The sequence below is a fragment of the Hoplias malabaricus genome, chromosome 6 (genome assembly GCF_029633855.1).
Source record: "Hoplias malabaricus isolate fHopMal1 chromosome 6, fHopMal1.hap1, whole genome shotgun sequence".
Classification (NCBI taxonomy): domain Eukaryota; kingdom Metazoa; phylum Chordata; class Actinopteri; order Characiformes; family Erythrinidae; genus Hoplias; species Hoplias malabaricus.
In genome coordinates, this window is record NC_089805.1 from 32,010,209 (window position 1) to 32,034,598 (window position 24,390).

Genomic DNA, 24,390 nt, shown 5'->3' on the forward strand with positions numbered 1-24,390 from the left:
GGTTTTGACACAAAATAACATTTGAAGACTAGAATTCTGGGAAGCAATCAGGCCAAGTTGATATTTACAAGACAAAGCTTTAATTGTAAACAAGTGATCAATTGGAATAAGTTAGAGAGCGAGGTGAGAGGAAATAAAGAAGTACAGAAGTTAGTTACTAAACTAATATTTACAATATTTTTTGCACATGTTGCTGTTGTGTAAGCTGTTTTCCCCCCCAGATAGGATCTTCTAATGGAAGCTTTCAGAAAGATGGGCTGATCACATTAAAGAAGAAGTTCAACCGTCTTCCAGGAGTGTGCAGGCGATTAAAGAGAAGGAGAATAACAGTTCTGGTATTTGGTATTTCTGATATCACTTAACATACACATACGCTTTGCTCAATCATTTAAAGTCTTCAAGTGACATAGGCCAGTGGGCTAAACAATCCATGAGTTGGTAATAAACCTGAAAGCATGTTGTAGCACAATGCTTCACTGTACGTTTGTGCAACACCTGGTGGATTAGTGAGAGAAGTAGAAGGAACATGTTGCTCTTGTACCGAGTATTTTTGGCTCTGACAGAGATTATGCAAATACCACGAATATGGCTTGGTGTCTGTGTAGAGGTCCATGTCCTAATTAAAAAAATGCAGGAACAAGTTGTTTAGCATTTGTTGTCATGTTTTTTTTTCCCTCCACAGTGCAATGTTGAACAGTACTGCTCTGCTCTAAGAGATTCTCTGCATGGCCAAATATGCCCCTGTCCTAAAGCATCAAGATGCACTCACTTTTTCTTAAAGAGTTTTTGAGCCCACATTACTGACTTGTACATTTTTGTGAGAAAATCCCAACACAATTTCCACTTGGAGATATTACATATTTTGCAAGATATCAAGAAAGAAAAGGACAAAACAAAAACATTTTCCATTAATTTATTCCTCAGCTCTCCTTTTAAATGCAGAGAATATGAAATCCATCACATCTTTCATAAAAAATACATTATCTACAATTCAGTTGGGCTAGGAAAACTAGCCAAAGAGAAAACCCTAGCCAAAAACATGCAGGCTTTTTTTTTTAACGCAATCCTGTGTAGAAACAAAAAAGTATTAAACATGACCTTGCAAACTTAATTTATTCTGCAGGCCAAACATGTCCCACAGAATCTGCTGTGGAAAAAATTAAACAGCTGTGTACCTGAAATCACAGGCTGAAGCCTGCTATGTGACAAAGTAAAAAATAATAATAAGACAGGTAATTTCCTTACACCTTGATTAGAAATTTTAAATGAACAAGTTAAACCACAGCAGAGTTGTAGGTGGAGAAGCAAGCAGCTGCAATGAATGCAGTGCCTGGCATTTCATCAGTATAACATCAAACTACTAAACACACACTGAAAACCATGCACAACATGAAGATGACAGCTGTCTTTCTGATGCCATTGTGCAGCACCATCGACAGTAGGTACTAGAAATCTAAATATTCTTTATTTATTGACACAAATTAATGTGTATGCGGATAATGTGTGTTATGGGATATATACCGGTGCACTTTGTCAGATTTAAAGTGTGATTGTACATAAAACATTAAATATTTGAATGTGAGCCAAACCAGGTATGTTCTTGAATCTTACCTCACAACAAGAAGAAAATGACCATTTTTTCAGTGTTCATAAAAACATTCACTATAGTATATGAAAAATTAAGATGCGGGGCCAGAGGTTTGTGATTAAAAATATCATTCTAAAGGCAGATATTTGATTTTTGTGCATAAAATGTGGTTATTGGAAACTAATAAATTCAAAAACTCTCCCTGGCCATAGGATGAACACAGTGAGAAAATGTATCCTTAGCCTTACACTGAACACACAGGAATAGAATCTAGAATCTCAGTTCTAAACAAACTGTCAGTTGTTTCTCTTGTAATGGGTGTTGAGTTTAATTTTCCAGTTAATTTGGGTGCAGAGTCTCCTTTGTAAATCCTTTGTGTTCACAGTTAAAACAAGATCACTGTAGCGTAGAATGGATAACCTGGAGGCAAGGTCAGTTTCAAAAGGAAGCAGCAATCGGTCGTCCACATTTAACGTCTGAAGGCAAAGTAGCATTATGTCCATTCGGCCTGATGTGGAAAGCATGATCACAACCAATGCTGAACCAGTACCTTACTATGGCTATGTTATAACACTGAAAAATGCAGTAACTTTGAAGCACTGGACCCCTGGACTGGATTTGGGATTAAGCATTTCTGAGTACTAAATGGATTCTATCTGCCGGCGAACCTTTTCTGAGGCTAGGCGGTCTAACGAGCGTTGCCGAGCAACCACCAGTAGGGCAAAGACAACAGTGAGCCCCAACATGGCACCCTCAAATTTCCAGAACAGGTGCTCCTCCATGGTTGCAGAGCGGCAGCTACCAAGACAAAGAGAGATTGGACATTACTTCATGTTAGTATTTTACAGGAATTTAGCAACTGGTAAAGACACAATCCACAGAACTAACCCAAAGGAGATATGAGGGAAAGTGCAGGAGAGGTGGGAGTTACCTTTTATACTCATCTTTGTTGGACTTTGTACAGTTAATCTTCTCCACATATCCTGTCTGGCTGCAGGCTGCTATCCTCTTCTGGAAGGATTAGGTAGGAGAACAGCCATCAGTACCAAAAATACACATTAACACAAAAGTTTTGAAATTGCAACTTTACAGAAGGAATAATTTAAAGGAATTTGTAGAAGGAACTTCTATGTTATATGTTTGTTTCTAAGTTAAGTGTCCAGTGGCAGCTACTAGTTTCCTGTCAGCAGCAGCATGTGCCAATATGCAGCAGCAGCTGCGACTGATTCACCTTAGAGGTCCGCACGTCCTGTCACAACATGGGCCTAAATTTCAGTGTCCTGCATGCGAGCAGGCACTTAATCCAATTGCAGGACTGCCCAGTTGGATGGGCCTTCACTGCAGGTGGTAGTGGGTCAAAGACTGCTGATTTTTGGAGGGAGCGTGAGTGCAGGAATCAAAAATCTGTCCCGCGCAGACCTCTAGTTCACACTTCACAGCAGTAGCCACCACTGGCACTCACCCAGTGCCAACGACAACGCTTACGGTAAATTGACTCTCACCGCTTGAAAAGCATGACACAGGGTGCACTCTGTAGCAACTACAAACTCTTCCACTTGCCAACATGGCATGGTCACAGGCTTTGTTACTGCAATTCAGAAATAAGCAAGACAATTATGTTAATGATACAATGAAGTGTACTATGTTCATTAATTTGTTCTAGATATGCATCTTCATGACTCTTTGTGAGTACTATGCACGTTTATATTTTAGGGCTTTTACCTGTGGACTTCTCTTCACTGAGAAGTGCTGCACCAAACACTCTGAAAGTAATCACAAAACAGGTGAAAAGTCAGTGATATTAATCATAACTCATAAAATCAGGAGTCTTAAAAAATGCACACTTGGCTTGCCCTTTGAGAGAAATTTCCGAGATGGAAGCTAGACACTTATCTGCCACAATCATTGTCTTTGTGTAATGTTATGGACTAACCTCAGAGACACCAACCCCCAGAACAGCGCATGCAGGGCTAGCATGCGGGGTCTCAGACAGGCCATCGGGATCCTGCAGTCACTCTCCATTCTGCGAGCACACACGCGTGCAAATGCCACCTCTTCTCTTTCTCAGAAACACATAACTTTACATGTGCTTTTTTCACTGAGGCCAAAACACGAATAAACAACCTAGAAATACAAGTAATGGAAAAAATCTGATTCACATAGCAGCAACCCAACAATCAGTCTATATAGCCTAGTGTTTCAATGTGAGATTTTTTATATACATATGTGTAATTTTTTTTTTCCCTGTGTGTTCTCCATATAGGGAACAGAGTGTCTGGCATTACTGTGTAGCACTTAGGAATGTGCCACATTGCATCATTCATGATAATATCGTCATAATTTTTAAAATGATTCAATGTTGTAGTGATATTCTTTATGTAATGACAACATGCAGTTACCCATGATATGGCCTACATTCTTTACATGAGTGATTTAGACACAGTGAAGTACTGTGGAAAGTGGCCCTGTGGTGGAGGAATTTGCTCCAAAAGATGGGAGTGACTTCAGTCATATGGAGGTGTTTTTGTTACAAAATAACCATGGTATTGTGTAAAAATATATTTTATTTAATGTAATTAATAGTAATATAAAGTGTATTTTGTGGCAGTAGTGTGTTTTTTAAATTAATAAAAGTTTTTTTTCAGTGTTTTGGTCATATCGCCAAGAATATTGTTATTGCCATATTACCCTGAAGAATCGTGATATTTTATGGCAATATCACCCACCCCAGTAGCACTAATGTAAAAACATATCAAATATGTAAACATTTATCTATATATAGCCCATATTTATATAGCTCATGTGCTCAAGAGGGTCTCACAGAATTTAAAAACTCAGTAGCCCACCATCTTTGTGTCAGTGTAGTAAATGGGATCCAGCTGTAGGAGAAAAAGACTGTTATCCACTGTTAGACAGAGTAGCATTTTTCTCATAGGGTCTATTTGTAAACCAATAGCACTTTAGCCTGTAATGCATTTCTCTGCTTTTATGAGTGAATACATGAGTTATTCAAACACAGACTGTATACAAATTTTAGTAGTCACATTATTTCACTCTAAAAGCACAAGCGACATATTGCTTCACTTTTCCATGTTGAACTAGTGCCCTATCTTGGTGTAGGAGTCCATCTTTATTTTCTGTGAAGTGCAATCTGTGAGCAGTCTGAGCCTCTACTGATAGACAAAGGTGGGCCAAACAGTGCTGTTTACATATGTAAGGCTGATAAATAAATTCCTTTATAATATTTGTTTATTTTAAGATATAACCCAGAACTAATGATTTTGAAAGAAACAATAAATCAATGAAAACATCCCAGTTTTGTTTGAGTTGTGTGTTTATGAGTAATGTATAAGTCCTCAAAATGGCAGTTATTATACACAATGACATCAAACAAAATGCAAAGATAGACCACAAATTTAACTTTAAAAACCTAATGGGTTTGGATTATAATTTTTATGGGTTTTGGGTTTCATTTTATAGATATCCTCCAGTGAAAATTACGTTTGTATCTGTCCATGTGGTGCTGTTTATAAGCTAAAAGACGTATCAGGAGTGAAACAAGCAGTCGGGGCCATGGCTGAGCATTTCAGCTTTGATGTTTTATGTCATAAACCTAATCCTCTCAATTTGCTGGGCAGGACATTTCATCTGCAGGTGAGTGCGGAGTGGTGGGAGGAGACAGGTCTGTGCATACTGACAAAAATTTCAGATGAAGAGAGTTATATGCCACTTTTAAAGGAACTCTAGGTAAGATTTGGTGCTTTTGCTCCTGGGCTTCCTCAACAGTTACAGAGTGTAATTTATTTTTACAGCACTCTCCTTAAATCAAGAAGGTGGTTTCCTAGTTACATAGCCCAGAGAATCTGTGACGGATCCATACACCCCCCACCCCCTTTAAATAAGTTCTATATAGGTAAGTTTGATAAATAGGCCAATTTTAAGGAGTTAAGCCTAAAGACCAGAGGGGAAATAAAATATATACGCCCAATTCCAGTCGTATTTAAAGAGCCAAGTTAATAACGCCATATCTGGAGTGTACGATGTTCTACTCATTAATAAAGACCTCTAAAAGAGGACAGAAAAAATTCAGACAAAAAGAAAAATCTGGAAAAGGCTAAGAATAATAGAGACAGACAGAAAAGCAATTAGCGTCAAGAGAACCGACAGAAAGACACGGAGAAGGTAAAAAAACACCTGAAGCTAGTTTTATTTCCTGTCACTATTCAATGTGAAAGGGCCACGTCAAAGAAGAAGCCGCCTCCAGTCTCCAGAGGACAGGAGCGCTCCTGACGGACTGGCTCTGAACTCCTGACACGTCCTGTTAGTGGCACTAGCGCCGAAGGACACCGTTACCGTATCAGTGAGAGACACCTCGCCAGCCGTGGACATAAACAGTTCACTGTTCAGTCGGACTGAAACTGTTTTGAGTGAACCATAAGGTTAGCTTTAGCCTCTTAACGCTGCTATAAACACCTAGAATTCGCTAGCTGTCGAGTGTACATTACAGTCGTTGTGAATGTAAGACCCAGGGCCGGTTTACGTTTCGCGACCGTTATGCCGCTCTGTATCGCGGGTCTAACTCCGAGCAGTGGTCGAGTGAAGGAAACTAAAACACATCAACAGTCAGCGACAAACCAAGACTCCTCACCGTACAGCAGCAGCTCCGCTCGTTAAATCCCAGCACCACAGTGCCTTCCAATGCTGGAAACCTCCCTCTGAGCTCAGAGGCCAGTTCAGTGCTCAGATGAGCTGTTTTAAATCCCCTCACACGTTCTATACTCAGAAGTGGAGACGTAACTCTCCGCCATCTTTAGTGTGTGTACTGCGATGACGCTGGAGCGGACCTCCTGAATCGACAGTTTCTTTTTTTACTGAGACAAAACATTACACTGCCGTCTAGTGGCTGCGCTTTCTCCACTGCACTAATCAAAATCCACCAGGGACCAATTGAAGCCCCACAGAGTAAACCCTTAAAATTATAAATAAACTTGTATTAAAAAATATATTCTAGAAAAGTCCCGTCATGTATTTAAAGGAGGGTAGATGTAATTCCACACCTTTGTTTCTGCAAATATTCCACACTTCTCTCTCCACCCTCCCATGAAACATTCACTCAAGAGCCTGGCCCATAATTTGTTCCTTGGGATTTTTCAGAACCTCACATTATTTCATGACACCACGAAATATGTCTTTGTCCTATTTATTTACTTTCATTGTTGTTTGTGTGTATTGTAGTTTTTAAGATGGCATCAGACCCTGTTGCCCACCTGGTCGACTCACTGGCCAAGGTTCAGGTTAGAGAGGGTGAACTCAGCTATAAAGTGCAGGGTCTAAAACTCGACAACGTCCAATCTGGTGAGACCTTGTAGTGCATACTTCTCTTTACACATAAGTTAGCCTAGGTTTCATATCTACAGCTTTGGCAACAGCAACCATCATTCAGTAAGAGATGTATTATTAATAAATTGTAAAATTATCATTTAACTGTCAAATATTTTTGTTAAATTTCTCATAAACCTATCTGTAGGAATGGATATCATATTCATATCAATTTCAAGAAACATCATTCTCATGAGTCTTTCACTGAATGAATGACTATAGATGTCAATGGTAAAACAATGCAGGAATTATCATGTTCATAACATTTGACCTTCATTTGACCAAAGGAGAAAATTTGTCCATTTTCTGAGGCTTTATTAATGAACATTAATGTTACAAAGTATCATGGTTGGACACTGGGCCTTTAAATGTAGCTCCGCCCACTGAAAATAAATGGAGGGAATATAGACTCTGAACCCATTGTTCAGATGTGTTTGTAATTTTCTTCAGTTTCGCCAATGGAGATTGAAGCCAGCTTCTCCTAAAATGGTGGATTTACCAGAATCCAGATTAAAATGACACAAACCTCCATTTCATTCAAACAGCTTGGATTGTTTTGGTCCATATGCAGTAAAAATAGGACGCAGATTGGAAAAGAGATGGGCAATATTATTTAAATGATTGACAACCAGATCAGTTGACCTTTTTAATATGAACACAGATTCCTTTTTACTAGCACTCAGAAGGTTCATTGCAAGAAAACCACTCATATGAAGAGGGCAAAAGAATTATAAGAAGCCTTCAAAAGCATGATCCCTACTCTTCAACAGAATTTGGCCAAACAAATTAATTTCTCCTTCAATCCCCTTATACTCCATACATTTGTGGTGTATGGGAATGTGAAATCAGATTGGTAAAAACAGCTCTAAAGACTGTATTAGGAGCTTAAATTGTGTCTGAAGAGGTTTTAAAGACTGTTCTAATATCAGTGCCATATTGGTGCCATAGTCAAGTCTTGAGTGATCAATTCTGGCACAATTTTATCCGACATTATCTACCTGTTTTACAGTCCTGCCAAAAATGGAAAAGGAGTACCATGAATTTTTAAGTTGATACTATTGTAATGATAGTCAACTGCCAATTACCTAGAGCTTCATGGCCTGTTGGCTATGTATCTAGAGTTATCCCAAGCAAAGAAGGTGTTATCCTCAGCGCTGAAGTAAAATAATGTTTATGTTCGTCCAGTTGCTTGTTTAATTTGTCTAAAGTAATCTGAATCTTGTCTTACCACATAACGTTAGATTCAAATTTATCTCTAAATTTGGGGGCGGCTGTTACAATATATCAATATATCATGGGAAGTGGAGGGAAGATAGACTCAGAACCCATTGTTCTGATGTGTTTGTTATGGTTCCTTCCTTGTGAAGCACAGTGCGTCAGTGTATATATAATTTTGTGTGTTTATTGTTTGTTTGAGTTGGAATGTTTTTTATCTAGTATTTTCATTAGTTTCTATATTATGTATGTTGAGAATTCTTCATATACTTTCTTAATTTTTTTGGATAATAATTTTTTTCGTATTTCTTTATTAATAGTTAACCACTCTTGGCTTGAAGGTGGAAGGAATAAATGTTACCATGGAATTGTGTATTACTCCTTTGAACCCTTTCCTGCCTGTGTCTAATCACACACCTTATGTTTAATGGGAACATCATACTGGCTAACTAAATATTTTATAATTATATTATTCCTCAAGGGCTTGAAGTGGCAGGTCTTGACTGATATTTTCCTGTCTAACATGGTAAAAAAGATTCTAGAAATATTGGTTACCTTTTGTATGGATATGAGGCAAGTTTCTGTATTAAATCTAATGTTGAACAAACAAACAATAAACAGAAAGGATCAAATGGCAAAATTATCAAATTTGTGCAGTGTGTACATGCACAGACACCATACAATTATTACTTCTCTGTCCCATAGAATGGTTGATCTTGATTTTTCTTAGACAAAATCTGGATTTATTATTTTTTTTCAATCATCTCAGATTAAACATACATATTTTAGAGCAAATAATCTCTCACATTAGCAATTAACAATCATGACAAAGGACAGCAACGATAAAGGAAATGTCACCATTGTTTAAAGTACCTTGGTGTACAGCTATGAATATATAAGGACATAAAACAGAAAAATAAATATAAAAGATATGAGGCAGAAAGAGAGAAAATATACAGCCACAAGGGAAGAAAAACCAAGAAGGTGATTCATGAAAAAAAATTGTACAAAGTAACACACTATAATGAAAGGAGAAAATTATTTGGTTTGTGAGAGGAAGATCAAATTCTTTTACCAAGAGCATATATCATCCATACATGGAGTCTAGCAGGTGCAAATGTGGCTATGTGTGAAACTCCTTTTGGATCCTGTGTACTCCAGTTCAGTCCATTTATAATGATTCATTAATGCCATGTTAAGTAGCAAAGGTCTACCTTTGTATCGTAAACACATGAGTGTGCTCTAACTATGATAAAGCAGAGGAGTACTGCCCCACTGCTTCTCCTGCCATGCTGTTATTTCACCACACTGACTGCAGCATTTCTTATAAAGCTGGGCCCCCCTCCCCAAGTTGCATGCATAGATACTGATATGGAACTCGTGCACTAAGAATGAAGTTTTATATCAGTCTCTTTATGTTGGTCACATATTTTCAATTCTACTGCCAGACTGTTTTTGGCTTTGCATGGGGCAAGTCTGAGAGACCAGTTAAATATCCATGAGATGCTTAACTGGGAAAACATTTTGTTATATTTGATACACTAATGGATCATGCCAATACATGCCTCTAGAATAAGGGGAAAGGTAAGCTAAATAAAAATACCTAAAAGGTATATTGAGGACAAAAATCATTATTTGTTAGAAATGTCAGAAATTAGCATAAGCAGGTAGAAATAACAGAGACAACAGCATACCTGTACATTCTCCAAATATTCCCTAACAGGTCTTGGTTTGGACGTACAGTTCTGAGAAAAAAAGCTCTAACTTCTTTAGAACCATTACAATATGTAACAAGGTTCTTCATACTCAAGGTATCTTATGTTCAAAAAATATGGTTCTTCAAAGAACCACCAATTGAAAGGTTCTTTTGGGAACCAAATATGGACCTTCTATGGAATCACCTTTGGGGGTGGGGGAAAAAATGTAGGTTTTATGTTAGAATACAGGGCTGCACCATTTGTTTTGGTCAGAAGTACATGCAGTATGAACAAAATGGGCTGCAAGCAGAAAGGGCACAGGGTAGGAGGAGGAGAACAGGATATATGGACAATATTCATAATCAAATTCACTTAAAAAGAAACTGCCTTATTTATGCTATTATACCTCATGAAGGCATCACAGCCTTCCACTAACATGCACTGTAATGCTGCTATTTCAATAAAAGCAAATTCTTCCTATTTCTAAAGTTTATTGGTTTATTTTATTTTGTTGCACAGTGGGCTCTTGAGAGACAACTGAGTGACACAAAGCTGTACCCAAATCTGTGCAGTATAGAAAGTGCAGCAACTAGCTATGAAGTAACCACAATGCATGACAGAACCCTGAGTGCCACAGAAAACCAAGATCTGGATCATTTTCCTAATCCTGGACATGTTCTAAAGGGTAGAATGCAGGGCCATGCAACTTTATAAAAGAGATGATGCTTTGGTGATACTGACATGTGTCTCCTTGTCCAGCATGTGTCCTTTGTGTGGAATTGTACTGTAGCCTGTCCTTCACACTTAGGACAGAGTTATTAGGACAGCAGAAGTTGTGTGTGCATAATATGTAGAAGCTCAGTGACACCTTGTGGTACAAAAGACAAAGGACACTGTGTCCGCCCCAATTTTAAAAATTAAACCGAGTCAAATATACAACCTCAGTTCAAATTCATTTGAAAACTAAAGACATGATCTGAGCAAAAAATTCCACTAGAAGTCTACTCATTAAAACAAGACCATCATCTATTACTGGCATGAAGAAATAAATGCCAGAAAATAATGTGCACATACACTTGTACCTACAGCTTGCCTTTTAGAAAGGTGACTGGAGAGGTGGCAGAAAATGACACTGAATGGCAGAAAATTAGTGGTTGAGTAACAGTGCTGCTCCCACTGTCTTTTGGAAGACAATATATTTTGGAATGCCTCCACAGAAAGCTTTGCTATTATAGGTTTTTATCATCAGAGCACATAAAGAAAAGAGAGAATCTGGTGAAAATGCCAAGAGAATGCCAGTGTTTATCCAAAAATGCTGTGAGAGTGTTTACCTAAAATGTGTACCTAAAATCAGACTTAGGTAATATAAAAAAAAAGAGACTGTCTTAATTAAAGAGACAATATTATAAGTACATACTGAATATAAATACTGAATATGCAATATGCGTTCTGTATACTTTGTAAAGGGACAAATGTCTATTGTACATAATGGGGAAATGAGAAAATATCCAACTGCAAATGTATGAAAAATATATACACACCCTAAAGGGGTCCTTATAAGGTGTAGCGTTGAGCAGAAAAAAAGGCAAAATCTGACAAATCAAAAGAAAAAAAAAAGTCATAAGTCAGTTTAGAGGTAGGCAAACTTGTGATTATCTGATGATGGCTGGAGTAGTAGTAGGCTGTAAGAATCAGTAGGAGGCCATTTGCAGGGTTTGTGGTGATGAAGTTCAAGCTGCTGTCTGATTGTTTTATGGCTGCAGTCACTGTAGGCTCCTGGATGTTCAGTGTCCTCTACTTCTCTCCTAGAATCAGTCCATGTTGCCACTGTCCGACTGGGAGATGTTGAGTGTGTTGACAGAGGGGAAAAGGTCACGGTGATCAGTTGGACTGTGGTAGTCAGAGGTGAGGTCAGGCTCCAGCAAAGAGGACAGGGTGAAGTGGGAGGAGCCCTTTTTTAGGCACTGAGAATAAAAGTTCAACAGCAAGTCCAGCTTGTTCTCAATTGACTGAACCTGAGAGACCAGAGAAAGGCAAAGTTAATTTAGTTTCTTAGAGGACTGGATGCAAAAATGTATAAAACTATACCTAGATTGAGTCAAACGGGCACAGAACAGATGGAAAAATGATTAAAAATTACAGCAAAACAACCTGGAAATTCAAAGGGCAAATAAATGTAATATTCTTGAGTGGTGGAGGGGGATGTAAATCGATTCCAGAGAGGCAGTCATTGACTTTCAAATGATTTGCACCAAAGTATTACAATTATGTTCAGTTCTGTGGTAGAAATACTATATATGCTTGCTATGACAAATCAAGCATGAGAAACAATGTAATATCTTAAAAATAACCAAATATATTAGATATATTTATTTTAGAGTCTCATTCTTATTTTTTTAAAGGGAAAACATGCATCACTTGTCCATGCCTTACCTGTTTCTCCACCTTAACGACACGTCCCATCATGCTCAACTCATCCATTGGGTCCAGTTCTGGAGGAGTCTTTTCACATTTTTCCGTCCTCATCTTCTTATCAGACTGAACAGCACCACGGCCAACAATCTGATCTACCCTTAATTGGCGGAAGTGTTCATTGTCATTTTTTTGTATAACTGGATCCTATTTCTATATTTTTTATAGCTCAATTGAATTACATTTTAGTTTTAACATAGTGTCTGATTTTATAAAATATTACAAGGGTTTATATAACAGATATATTCATAAATAATACAATCAAACTCTTTACACTTCAAATGAACCAAACCTTGTTTGCAAGCTCTTGATCCTGCCAAGCATGTCCAGGTGTCCAGCTGAATACTGCTCAATGACATCCTTCACGTCATATGGTCTGAGTGTTTCTTTGAACTTCCGTTTGGCTACCAGGAATTTAAGGATTCTATATACACACAAACACGCACTTTCATTGATAAATTAAGAAGACATGTGAAGGAACATACAAAACTTCAAAAGATTTACTCTCTTTAAGGGTTTCATTTCCTCTTCAATTTTTAGAAACTACAGCTTTGCCCTTGCTCTTATCTCTCAAATGTATTGATGATATTTTAGATTAAATCGATGAAAAAGAAAAGTAGATCAAAAGTTCAAAAACTAACCAACTGGTTACACTCAGCTGGGTAGTCCTATTTGTGTACTTTCCCTGATATATTGAAGGCCACAAGATTTATTTCTATATATATATTGAACATACTGCATCTTCTCATGTGAATATGATCACAGTTGGGTCATAATTACTTATAAGAACTTTATACAGAAAAATACTTTTTTTGTACAGATGCAAATGTTGATATTTTACGCCAACATCATCTATATGAGCTGCTTTTCTGGGGAATAATTTACTAAACATCACATACTAGTTTGAAATGTTAAATATATATATAAAAATTGATACTTGTATCATTTAAAGTGCATTATCTATCACAGGTACCAGTACGATTCTGTTGTTCACTAATGCAATCTGTTAAGCAAAATTACAATGAGGTAACAATACTATGTGTTTTTGCTTAATGCCTGAGAGGCTGAGAGTGAGTTAGTTCAGTGTCTTTCAAAAATTTCAGCTCTAATCCTACTTATTGCTTTATATTACTCCTTGAAATCGGCTCTAAAATCTCATGGAACACACCAAACTTTAACCTAGGCAAATGGGTGCACGGAAAACTTCCATGCGGCTCCATGACATCTACGACTCCACCAGTTTTAAGAACAGAGAATGTGTGTGGAGAAAGCCTTCTTATGAGAATACGGTGTCTCCTGTAAGCAAACATTCTGCCTCTGCTGCAAGGCTATCAGTAGCCAGCAGGGGGAGAGACTGAACTTAGATAAAACGCAGAGGTGAAATAAATATCAGAGCCAAGATGTGTTTAAAAAAAGAACCATTGTTTAGCAGGAATAGCTTGCGTGTGCGAGCAGTACATCTCCAGCTGGGTGAAGGTGCCGATGCCAGAGGAACTCTACAGCTGGTGCCTCAGCACACGTCAAGCCCACACAACCCAAGTTTCTTGATGACTCTTGAGTTTAGGGTTTTTGCAGGCTGCATTTTCCCCCCTTTTTTAATTTTGCAGGTAGCTGCATATTTCGCTAGGGTGGGTCTCAGGTGCGGATAAGAGAGAGAGAGGGATACGAAAAAGCAGGAGAGAGCGAAAAAGCAAAAAGAAATCCCATTTATTTCCACTCTCCCAGGGATTCCATAAAATGCTGACTCTCTGTGTCAATGGCAATGCACTGTAAGGTTGTATCGTTATACTGTCAGACTTTAGACACCCCACCCCGAAGCACCTTTTCTTTTAGTTGGTACCCCTAATAATAGCTGCAGTGTGTCCAACCTGACAATTTGGCCACTTTAAATGTTTATGCAAAGTATTTTTAAAAAATCACTGAAAACTGTGTGTTATTAAAGGGTATAAATGTTGATTACTGTTCATTATTTTCAGAGTACATTGATTGTACGGTGTGTACAGTTTTGTTCAGCCTATTATCTTCAGGTCATCTGGAGCAGGTCTTTTTCTTCTGTGTTCTGGAACATCTTGCTAAGCCTAGCTCACACACATTCCTGCAGGGGAATGCTGATGAACTATAATACTCTCCGTAAAATGAAACCTCAGCATTGTAGAAAGCTAAAATTTGCTTGCTTCTAAAGGCCATCAATCTTACCCAGGAAGCCTTAACGTAAAATGTGAAATCTTGTTGTGTCACTGGCAAAAATGCACCTGTGAGTATTGCACACCTGGAACTTTGTGTTCTGTGCATTCTGGGACACTGTGACTAAGTCAAAAGCAGACCGATAAACTGGTCAGGCCAAATAGCTCAGATTTAAGCTGTAAGAATTCCACTCAGTGAATGGTACTATGAGGTATTCATGGGTCTGATTAGGGTCAGATTGAATGAGCTCTACGGTGAACTCAGCCATGCAATCATGCAAATATTGCCTTTGTTCCAGCTACAGTATTATATTATTATTATTATATAAGGTCTTGGGTATATAAGAGTTATACTATCATTGTTATAATAATAATAATTACATTATATTATATTATGTTATACATAAACACAAAACAAAACTAGAAGAAAAAAAACATTATTACAGTAAATAGTTATATTATGTGTGAATGTGTGTTAGTTTACATCTCTGCATACGTTATCATCTCCATTTTACCCTATTTTTCAATTGTCAGGACACCCACAGGATCTTCACAGAGAAGGTATGACTGCTGGGATTGATCACTTCAAACCAGCACAACATACACTAACCTCATCAATACATCAGTGTCACTGCCACACAGAGTGATCCACCACCCAAATCGTACATGCTCTGTGGTGGTCCTGACCATTGAAGAGTAGGTTGAAATGTTGATAAGAAAGTAGGCAGAGAAACACCTGGACAGCCATCTATAATTGTAGAACTACAAAAGTGCTCCTGCATGGTCTGTGGAGCTGATAAAATGAACAATGATTGTAGATAGGTTTTCCTAAATCCAGTGATCCTTCAGTGTGTATTATAATAATCTTAGTTAATCTTAGACTTCTGCACAGCAAAAAAGTAGATCTGTTGTGAACTAGTGCAAAGAACAAAGTTTGTTTCCAGATATGGTCTTTGATAAATTGGATTGGTTAAATTAACAGCACACTTGATTTAACATTATTAAATATTTATTAAACTGGGTAAACATAGGTATTAGATGATAACCACAAATAATATAGGACTGCCACTTGCACAGGGTAAACCCAGCACATTCACAGAGAGAATGTCACTACTTACTATATAATGTTGTTTGTTTTTAATATTGGATTAACAAATATTATTCTAATATATTCTAGTTTTTTTGTTTGGTTGTTTGTTTTTGAGCAAAAATTTTCACTGCTCATATGAACAGCTTTTTAAATCAAATTTTCTCAGGTGTTTGAAACTTTTGCACATTTCTGTACATTCAAATATTTTAAACAAAGTTTACAGGGAAACAGGAAATTACTTTTTAAAATTATAATGTTAGAAACGCGTTAGTTTAATATATTTGTATGAATGTGGAGGGATTATTGTGAAAATATGCCCAGGACAGCATTAAAAATACACCATTCTGTTGGAAGTACTATGGAAATTATTAATAATAATTACAAAAAATAGAAATGAATCAGTAAATAAATGAATACATGTAACTCCCAATACTCTTACTTTCCAGGAGAAGGAAAAAAGCCTTCTTAATTTTCAGTGGAAGTCAATTTAAAGAGATTTTATTCTAAATTATTTTGGAGCATTTCTGTTGGTCCTTTCATCATGAAATATTCACACCGTGTGAGGGACAGCTGCTTTGTTCAAGTGTAAAAGTAAACTAAAATTTACATGGTTTTAATTGGACAGTGACGATATATTTCCTATATCACATTGTTCAAGGCTTAAATACAAGACATCAATACACATTTCAAAAGAGCTTTTCTGAGGTTGTGGTTTTATGTGCTGATTAATTGGGGAGATTATTCATACCACCAAGGCTGAGCTTTCTCTGACCACACACCTACCCCAGTGTATTGTGCAAGCCACAGGAAAATAACTGCACCGTCTTGTTTGAATTGATTAGTTGAAGCATGACAAACTTTATCAAGTGTTTTGTTTAGATAACCACATATCAGCTAGGACATTTGTACATCTTTTATTACTTTCTGCTTGTTTAAACAAAAAATCTGCATTTGAAATTCAATGTGGCTATGCTCCTTATGTGTGTCGTCCTTCACTGTCATCATAACAGTGATATTAATAGTGCTTGAAGTTTGCTTCAGTAAAGGTCAAGGCTGAGGGAGCAAATTCTGCACTGAGGGTCCATTGCGATAAACAGCTGTTTCAACACCAATAGAAAGGTATCATAGATCAAATTTTTATTCAGTTCACTATGGCCATGAGCGCTAATCTCATATAATGGAAAAGAATGTATGACAATCAGAATCATATTCTGAACTAAATAAAAGTTAATACATTTGCAAATATGTTCAGATTTAACATTACACATATGCCAAAATTGTATTGTTCGGTAGGCTCTCTGTGCATAGGTCCTTAGGTACTAGATAATTGCTATGTAAACTTCAGAGTTTTATTATTATAAATATTAAAATCCAACTGACAATTTTTGCAAAACTCCAACCCCACCCACATTTCTACTAACCTAACTGCTCGAATCAAGGTCTTCACTGCAGGTATAACATCCTCCATAGCAACATCACAGTATGACTTATCCTCTGCGCTCTCTTCTCCAACTCCCTCAACTGCAAGAGAAATCACAATCGAGAGAGAAATCTATATGTTTTAGTTGTTTATATGAGTGATTGTGTAGCCTGTTCTTTGTGGCTGAATTTGCATTACAAAGATTATTAGCCTATTACATTTTTTCAATTAAGACAAAAGTAATTCCTGCGCACTGTTATAAAACAAACACAAAACAAACAAAAAACACTTTATTACTGCTGCAACATTTTGATTCCTTAAAAGCCATAGAAGTTCACATCCAAGTTTGGATTATACCTGGTTGTTCCACCTGACTAGTACTTGTTTTGGTTTTTGAAAGACAGGCGCATGTACACCTTTACAACATCTGGCTAAAACATATCTCTGACCCCGTCCTTTAATGATGAGTCTGTTTTAAATGCATCTTGTGTGAATTCACAGGATCATAGATGTATCTACCTAATTAGTCATGTCCTCTCCCTGTACAGGGTTTTTTAAGTTAGCCAATGCCAAAATGTTGTCCATATGGAGGATGACATCAGTAATATGTGCTCTGTGCTAAGCAGTGTGATATAAACAAAACAACACACAAAAAACATTCGGAGTTCAATATTTCTTTACAGTTACTTGGCCATAAAACAGATGGCTAGGTGATAAAATCTGAAAAACATTTAGAACTTTGACATATTTGACCAAAGATCGAACTTGTGTCTCTTTAACCCCGTAATGTGAATTTATCCAGTAGTAAGAATTCTGTACCGTCTACAGCAGGACGGGTTTTGAGGCGGAGTGAAGTGCGGAACCGGGTTCGGTCATTGAAACTCCAGCTTTTCTGCACCTTCCCTGGGCTGGTGGCTTCTGGAACATTTTCAGTGCTTGGCGAGCGGCGCACACTCCCTGGGGGAATGGGGGAAGAAGCCTTGCCCCGGATTGCCTGAGTGGAGCGGGAATTGTTCATCCTAATACGGTCCCGAAATGGAATCTTCCCACTGCCAGCACATTTAGAACAATGTATTCACCAACAAAACCTTATTCTAACTGATCACTTAAGTTAGTTCATCAAAACATTATCAGCATTTTAACTGCCACCCCATAAGAAAAGTAATAAATTGTGAAAAATATTACAATATACTTGCTATATTGTAGATTACACCATAATAAAAAGATACATTATTTTAAAAACAAGATTTAAAAAAGCCTTATGATAAATTACTTCAGTTTATTGGGGGGCCCATGTCAACATAAAATTATATATATATATAAATATATATATATATATATATATATATATAAATATATATATATATATATATATATATTATTTTCCTCCATACTGGGCAACTTAACGGTGGAAAAACATCAATTGGAAAAGTTTTGAAAAAAAATTACGCCGTTCATTTAAGAATACAGGGAATCAGACACATGGACACAAAAAGTCACATAGGGATGGTTAGTAGTTAAGTAAATGGCTGCTGGACTACAATGATTAATGGTTTTCAAAGGATTCTAAAATCTTAAATCGAAAAATCACAGTGGCATATTTATAAATGATTGCATGAAGACTTCTAAATAGAACTTTTTATAATGAAGATCTGTAAAAAACCAAAAAAAAAACATGTTGTAATTATAGGCACCCTGTGGTTGGTCAGCCATTTAAATTAGTATTTAAACTGCTGAAAAGGCAAGAGCAAATATATTAGCTAATTTTGCATTTTTTATTTTATGCAAACTGACGTGCTCGGCAAGATTTAAAATTACACAATAGACAAAGTGAAACAAACCAAATCATGCTACAGGAACAAGCACAGTCTATGCAGTCTTTCCACAGAAATAATGCAGTAGTGCTGAAGCAAAGGCATGCATGTTAAGATGGTTTAAACATACATGAATTGAAACATTTTCAGCAAATTTCACAAGCTAAAGTAAGCAGTTCAATCAGAAAACACATTTTACTGCAACTGTATGTTACTGCAACTACGCTATGATACATGTGCTAGAGGCAGTTAAAGTCCAGCCCTTACCCTTTAAAAAAAAACAAAAATTAAATCTGTCAGCACGTCATCAGATCCTCATGAATGTAGAACCATAACATGATTTTTTTTTATAAACCGTATACAGTACTGTGTAAATGTTGTCCTTCATTTGCTGTATTTCAAGTCAAAATATCCATTTCATTTTTAACATTTCAGGTGATACTTCCCAGGAGTTTACATATAAGATCATCCACTCATTTAATAATATAAAGTATTGGAAAAATTGGAGTCAGGAGATAATGGAGCTTTACTTCAGATTCCAAAAAAAAAAAAAACTATATTGAGAAGTCCTTCCTTAGATCAGGTGAAATATGAAAAGAGATTTTTAATTCTTAGAAAGAAACTGTTTGTATTCTCGAAAAAAAGGGACTTCAGCATCTACTTCAACATATATGATATTACTTAGATTGAGAGAAAAACAAATGTACCAACTGTCATGGATCTGTTGCTGGTTGAAGACTGGACTCTGGGATGTCTCTGAATGATGTCAGAGTCTGAGACCCCGCTCCAAACCACCAGAGCTGTTTTGTTAATATTTAAGCAAAAAGTCTGTTCCATCTCTTGGCTAAGTATTGTCACAGTGCTCCTGAGTGTACTAAGCGTATATCTAGCTCTTGTATATATTGTACTTTGAATCTTTATCTGGTTCCTTTTTGACCTTGTTTATGAATTTGCCCCTCTGGTGTTGTTTCCTTAGTGTTCTTCCAGTTTTTGTCCTGTATTTGTTGCTCTTTATTATTAGAACTGCTGACTGACTTTTTATCTGCATGCATCTGAAACTGGTTATTTCTAAACTCGTACATAACACTTCAATATGCAGACAGTGGATTTTCATACACTTAAAAAGTGTTCAGGGGCAGTTACTGGGACATCATCAAGAGCTTATGGAAGACTTTTCTTGCTCCATGGGCACCTTTACACAACAGGAATAATTAACTCAGCTTCTTTTAGTGTAAAATTTCTTTGGTGCAAAAAAATTTGAATTCAGTAACTGCTCCTGTTCAGCTTTAGGTATCACATATTCCTCTTGTAGCTGGTTCCAATGTTTCCTTTTAGTAAGCCACATGAGCGCAGAGGGAGACAGGAGCTTTTGACACAGTCTACCAAAGGACAAAATCTGTGTCAGGTCTGGAATTACATGTTATCACTGCTGGGAGTGAGTGGAAGGAACCCACCTTCACTGTCGCATTTTGCAATGGATTGAATCCAGAGATTTCCACTGCACTGGTCTGGACAGACGATGCTCTATTAGTTTACCTATTCACCTAGACCAGTTATTCCTTCATTCCCATGGCATCCTCCTCTCACACCTGTGAAACTTGAGGAGACCCTGCAATGTGATTCTTAGCTCACTGTTGAGGAGAGGAAGCGTCGCTGGAGAGGAGGATAATGTTTGTACTGTGGTCCTAATTGTGAGGGGCAGGAATGCCAGATCTGTCCTCAGGGACTACACCCTTCTAAAAAGGGAAAGGGTGTGGAATCCAATCCAAACACTAACCTGGCGAGTGTGTCTATTCCAAACCTTACTTACACCTTAAATCTTAATGGATGGAGAATGTGCTAAAGATGGTAAATAGCACCTTTTAGAAAAGGGTTCTATATAGCACCAAAAATGGATTGTCTTTTGTTTGTTTCAAGTTTGACATACTATAATCTCCATCCATCTAAGGAACCCTTTCATGATGCAAAGATCCCTCTAATCAAGCAAAAGGTTCTTCAAATTTTCAGGGTTCTATATAGAATCATTTACTTCATTAAATAAAAATTAAAAAATAGTTGTGGAGCATTTTTTTTTTAGAATTAGGGGATAAGGGGCATCACAGGGGCGCAGCAGGTAGAGTCGAAATCACACAGGTCGTGGGTTCAAGTCACGCTCTGTGTGACTGTCCGTGAGGAGTTTGGTGTGCTCTCCCCGTGTCCGTGTGGGTTTTCTCTGGGGGCTCCGGTTTCCTTCCATGCTTGGCGACACAAAAAGTGTCTGAGTGAATGCATTTGTGTGTCGTCCTGTGAAGGACTGGCACCCCCTACAGGGTGTGTTCCTGCCTTACACCCAATGATTCCGGGTAGGGTCTGGACCCACCGCAACCCTGAACTGGATAAGCGGTTACAGATAATGAATGAATTCGGTGTACCAGAAGATATTTTATCAGATAGAGGTGCACAGTTTACAACTCATGTACAGTCTGCATTTTTGAGCATGTGAGCATTAATACACGTCTCACTTTTGGATATCACTTAAAATCGAATGTACAATGTGAGAGCATGGATCAAGTGGAAATTCCTCATGTTTTGCCATAGGAACCCAACAGATTGGTATAACTGGTTAATATGGAGATGACCCAGAGTCCTCTTGTGAATGTTGCTCCAGGACTAACTCCTTTTCAATGCTTCCTTGGGTATCAACCACATCTAGGACCATGGACAGCAGTGTCTAGTGATGTTCCAGCAGTGGACAACTTGAAGTGAAGTGAGGTGGTCTGGGAACAGGCATTGCTGTTTCTCTAGGAAGATCCACTTATGTCTTGCACTCTGTTAACTGTAAAGGTAGAAACCTCTGCTGCCACCGTTCTTAGGGGTGGTGGTTGTCTTTCCCCACTCCTGTCTTCGACTCATTGGAGTCTTTATCGAGTTTTTTAACTCATTTTTGGATTGGCCCCATTAGTGTGCTCTCAATGTATTGGCTTGTATTTGTTGCTTTTTCATGTCTTTTGAATTGCTCTTTACAATCTCAGGGGAAAAAAGGCATCGTAGAAGTACATTATTGTCACTAAAGGTACAACATTGTTTTAAAGCCCAGTTTTGTTTCTCAAATGTATATTACATTCTCTTCTCCAGAAGGAAATGTGAATATTTGTAATATTTCATTATAGAACTGTGTAAAATAAAACAACATTAATTCTGGAAATTATTTTGGGCATATGAAATCAACACAATTTTAAAATCTACAATTATTATAAAATATAGTACAATTATTTCCCCCAAACTAAAAGGTACAGATGTTCCCTTGAGGGTACCACCATAGTGACAGTTTTTCTGACAATGTATTAAAATGTATGTCACTTTTGTAAACACATGCATCGGAATCTGGTTATTTCTAAAAGCTGACAACTTTGAAAATGTGGAATTATTATTGTAAAGGCAAATAAATAAATAAAATAAAACAATAAAAGGCTACAATAAATGCACATTTTGGACATATCAGATATTGAATATGTGATATTAAACTTTGAGGCTACTGCATAATTTTCTTTTTAAAAAAATTTCTGGGAGTTTTTTCCCGATAACTTTTACACAATGGCTGACATTTACACAGTACTATGACTCATGCAAATATTATTCTGCCAGAGCTCTACAATAACGGTTAGATCAGGCCTATGGTCACATGCAAGATATCAAGTCTTTTATATTATTATTGTTATTATGGAATGCAAGACCTAACCTTCACTGAACATGCAAGTAACACGTTTGCCCCAAAGGCTGGCACACTTTAAACATTGTGAAATCTATGCCACGCCAAAACTCCTATTTAAGCATGCATATATTGCTCAGCAAGAGTTGTAAACATTCCTACATCTTCTTTATGCTCAAACATGCTACCAACACACTGAGAATCCCTCATGACTAAAAGTTGGTAATGCTAATATTTATATCCAAATAAACCATGATGATCAGTCAATTGGCAAACTCTGAAATGGTTTATATTGACTTTTTTGAGCAAAAGCAATTCTCAGATAGAAATATACTCATCTCTGCTCTGGTTCGCACACACTACAGGCACCACATTCAGAGATTACTGAACCAGAGCCACCTAATTTTAAAGAATCTAGAGTATCTAGAATATAGTTTCTCATATAAATGAACAAAACTGAACTATGTAGACAGGATGAGGATGGTGCTGTGTTGTTTGATTTCTGTTGTTGCCCGAAACACTGTTATTTCATTAAAACTCCAGGAAAATGCATTAACTTGTGAAAAAGGTGAAATTTAGCACCTTCAAATGTCTGTGTTCTTGTTAAATCAAGTTATTGTTACATGATTTAATTTGCAGTTTAGGTCCACTTCAATTGGTCCATCCTTTATAAACATTTGACTGCATGTAGAGGACAGCTGGACTTGTCAAATTTTGTCAAAAAAAAAGTAGAGTCAATGTTTTATTACAACAACAGTATGCTACTGTAATGACATTTTAATGCAAGTAGTTCATTATCAGTTTCAATCAGTCCATTCAAAATAAAATACTGAAATAACAGCAACCATATATTTGTAAAAGTGTATTCTGTTAACACTGGTGCTCACTCTGGATCAGTAAAGCTCCGAAACAGTCAGGCATAGGAATGGTGTCGTGCCCATTGTGCAGCACGCACTGTGACATGGATACCTCTGCTTGCAGCCAGCATGAATCCGGAAGAAACTCCGCTTTTTAGATATGAGCTGACTGAGGAGACACACAAGGCAGAGGGGGAAAGCGTGAGGGCTGTGAGGGGATGTGGGCTTTGGCTGGACACAGTGGTTACACTTGTTTTATTTATGGAGCTGTCATCAGATAATACTAAAGACAGAATTTATTACTGTTTAAACAGTATAGTATTCTATTTACATTCATAGCATGTACCCGGACAATAATCATGTTAATGATCAATATTGTTTTATTTACTCTCTTTGACCTGTTTATCCACTTTGAAAAACATGTTTTCACTTATATTCACTTTCCCCTCTATAATTAATCATTATCTGATAACACTCACTTAAAACCAAGTGCAACTTTGCCACACAAGGAGGACTGATCAATATCAGCCTGGATAAATCTCCTGAACACATTTCACAACCATCTTGAGCAGAACCGAGAAACTAACCCAGGATCAGTTGTTAGCATTATTCTATAGGTTTGAAAGAGTAGGGTTAGGTTGAAGGACACTTAATACAGTTATTAAGGCACAGGAGGCAGGAAGGTTTCATTTGCATGCAGGGTGAACATGCAGAATCTGAAAAGCTCCAACAACCACATGTACTGAAGTCACCTGACCCAATAACACTTTACCCTTTAAACTCAAGAAACCATTGCATTTACAGTACAGGTCTATTCAGCAAAAACACAGCCAGTGAGATGGAGTTGATTTCCTGCAAAAGCCTACCACAAACCTTGGGATTCCAGAATTCTTGAAACTGTGGATGGATGAAAAAATGAGAAAGAGGAGATGTTGGACAGGGTGAATGAAAGGGATGGTCTCATGAATGCATGGTTTCATGAAATTA

General features: G+C 37.3%; 2 protein-coding genes across 7 annotated transcripts in view; both read right to left on the reverse strand.

The window, feature by feature from the left end:
* Positions 1-885: 885 nt before the first annotated feature.
* jtb (jumping translocation breakpoint) lies at positions 886-6,485 on the reverse strand. The gene is made up of 6 exons (XM_066673759.1): positions 6,237-6,485; positions 3,522-3,712; positions 3,311-3,351; positions 3,091-3,176; positions 2,520-2,599; positions 886-2,386 (listed from the first exon to the last, which is right to left on the reverse strand). Exons 2-6 carry the CDS (start codon positions 3,608-3,610, stop codon positions 2,230-2,232), a joined length of 453 nt encoding a protein of 150 aa, XP_066529856.1. The 5' UTR covers positions 3,611-3,712; positions 6,237-6,485; the 3' UTR covers positions 886-2,229.
* A 2,480-nt stretch (positions 6,486-8,965) lies between these two features.
* The window catches only part of LOC136699222 (potassium voltage-gated channel subfamily KQT member 4), a 60,214-nt gene continuing 44,789 nt past the window's right edge, over positions 8,966-24,390 (reverse strand). For 4 of the 6 annotated variants that reach the window (XM_066673755.1, XM_066673754.1, XM_066673753.1 and 1 more), the window contains 6 exons: positions 24,277-24,300; positions 17,864-18,093; positions 17,046-17,145; positions 12,644-12,775; positions 12,313-12,451; positions 8,966-11,894 (listed from right to left, as the gene is read on the reverse strand). In XM_066673755.1, coding sequence (XP_066529852.1) covers positions 11,691-11,894; positions 12,313-12,451; positions 12,644-12,775; positions 17,046-17,145; positions 17,864-18,093; positions 24,277-24,300 — 829 coding nt within the window. In that variant the 3' untranslated portion in view covers positions 8,966-11,690. Of the gene's footprint in view, positions 11,895-12,312; positions 12,452-12,643; positions 12,776-17,045; positions 17,146-17,863; positions 18,094-23,515; positions 23,573-24,276; positions 24,301-24,390 lie in introns of all 6 variants that reach the window. The other 2 variants (XM_066673757.1, XM_066673756.1) reach the window with 2 other exon arrangements.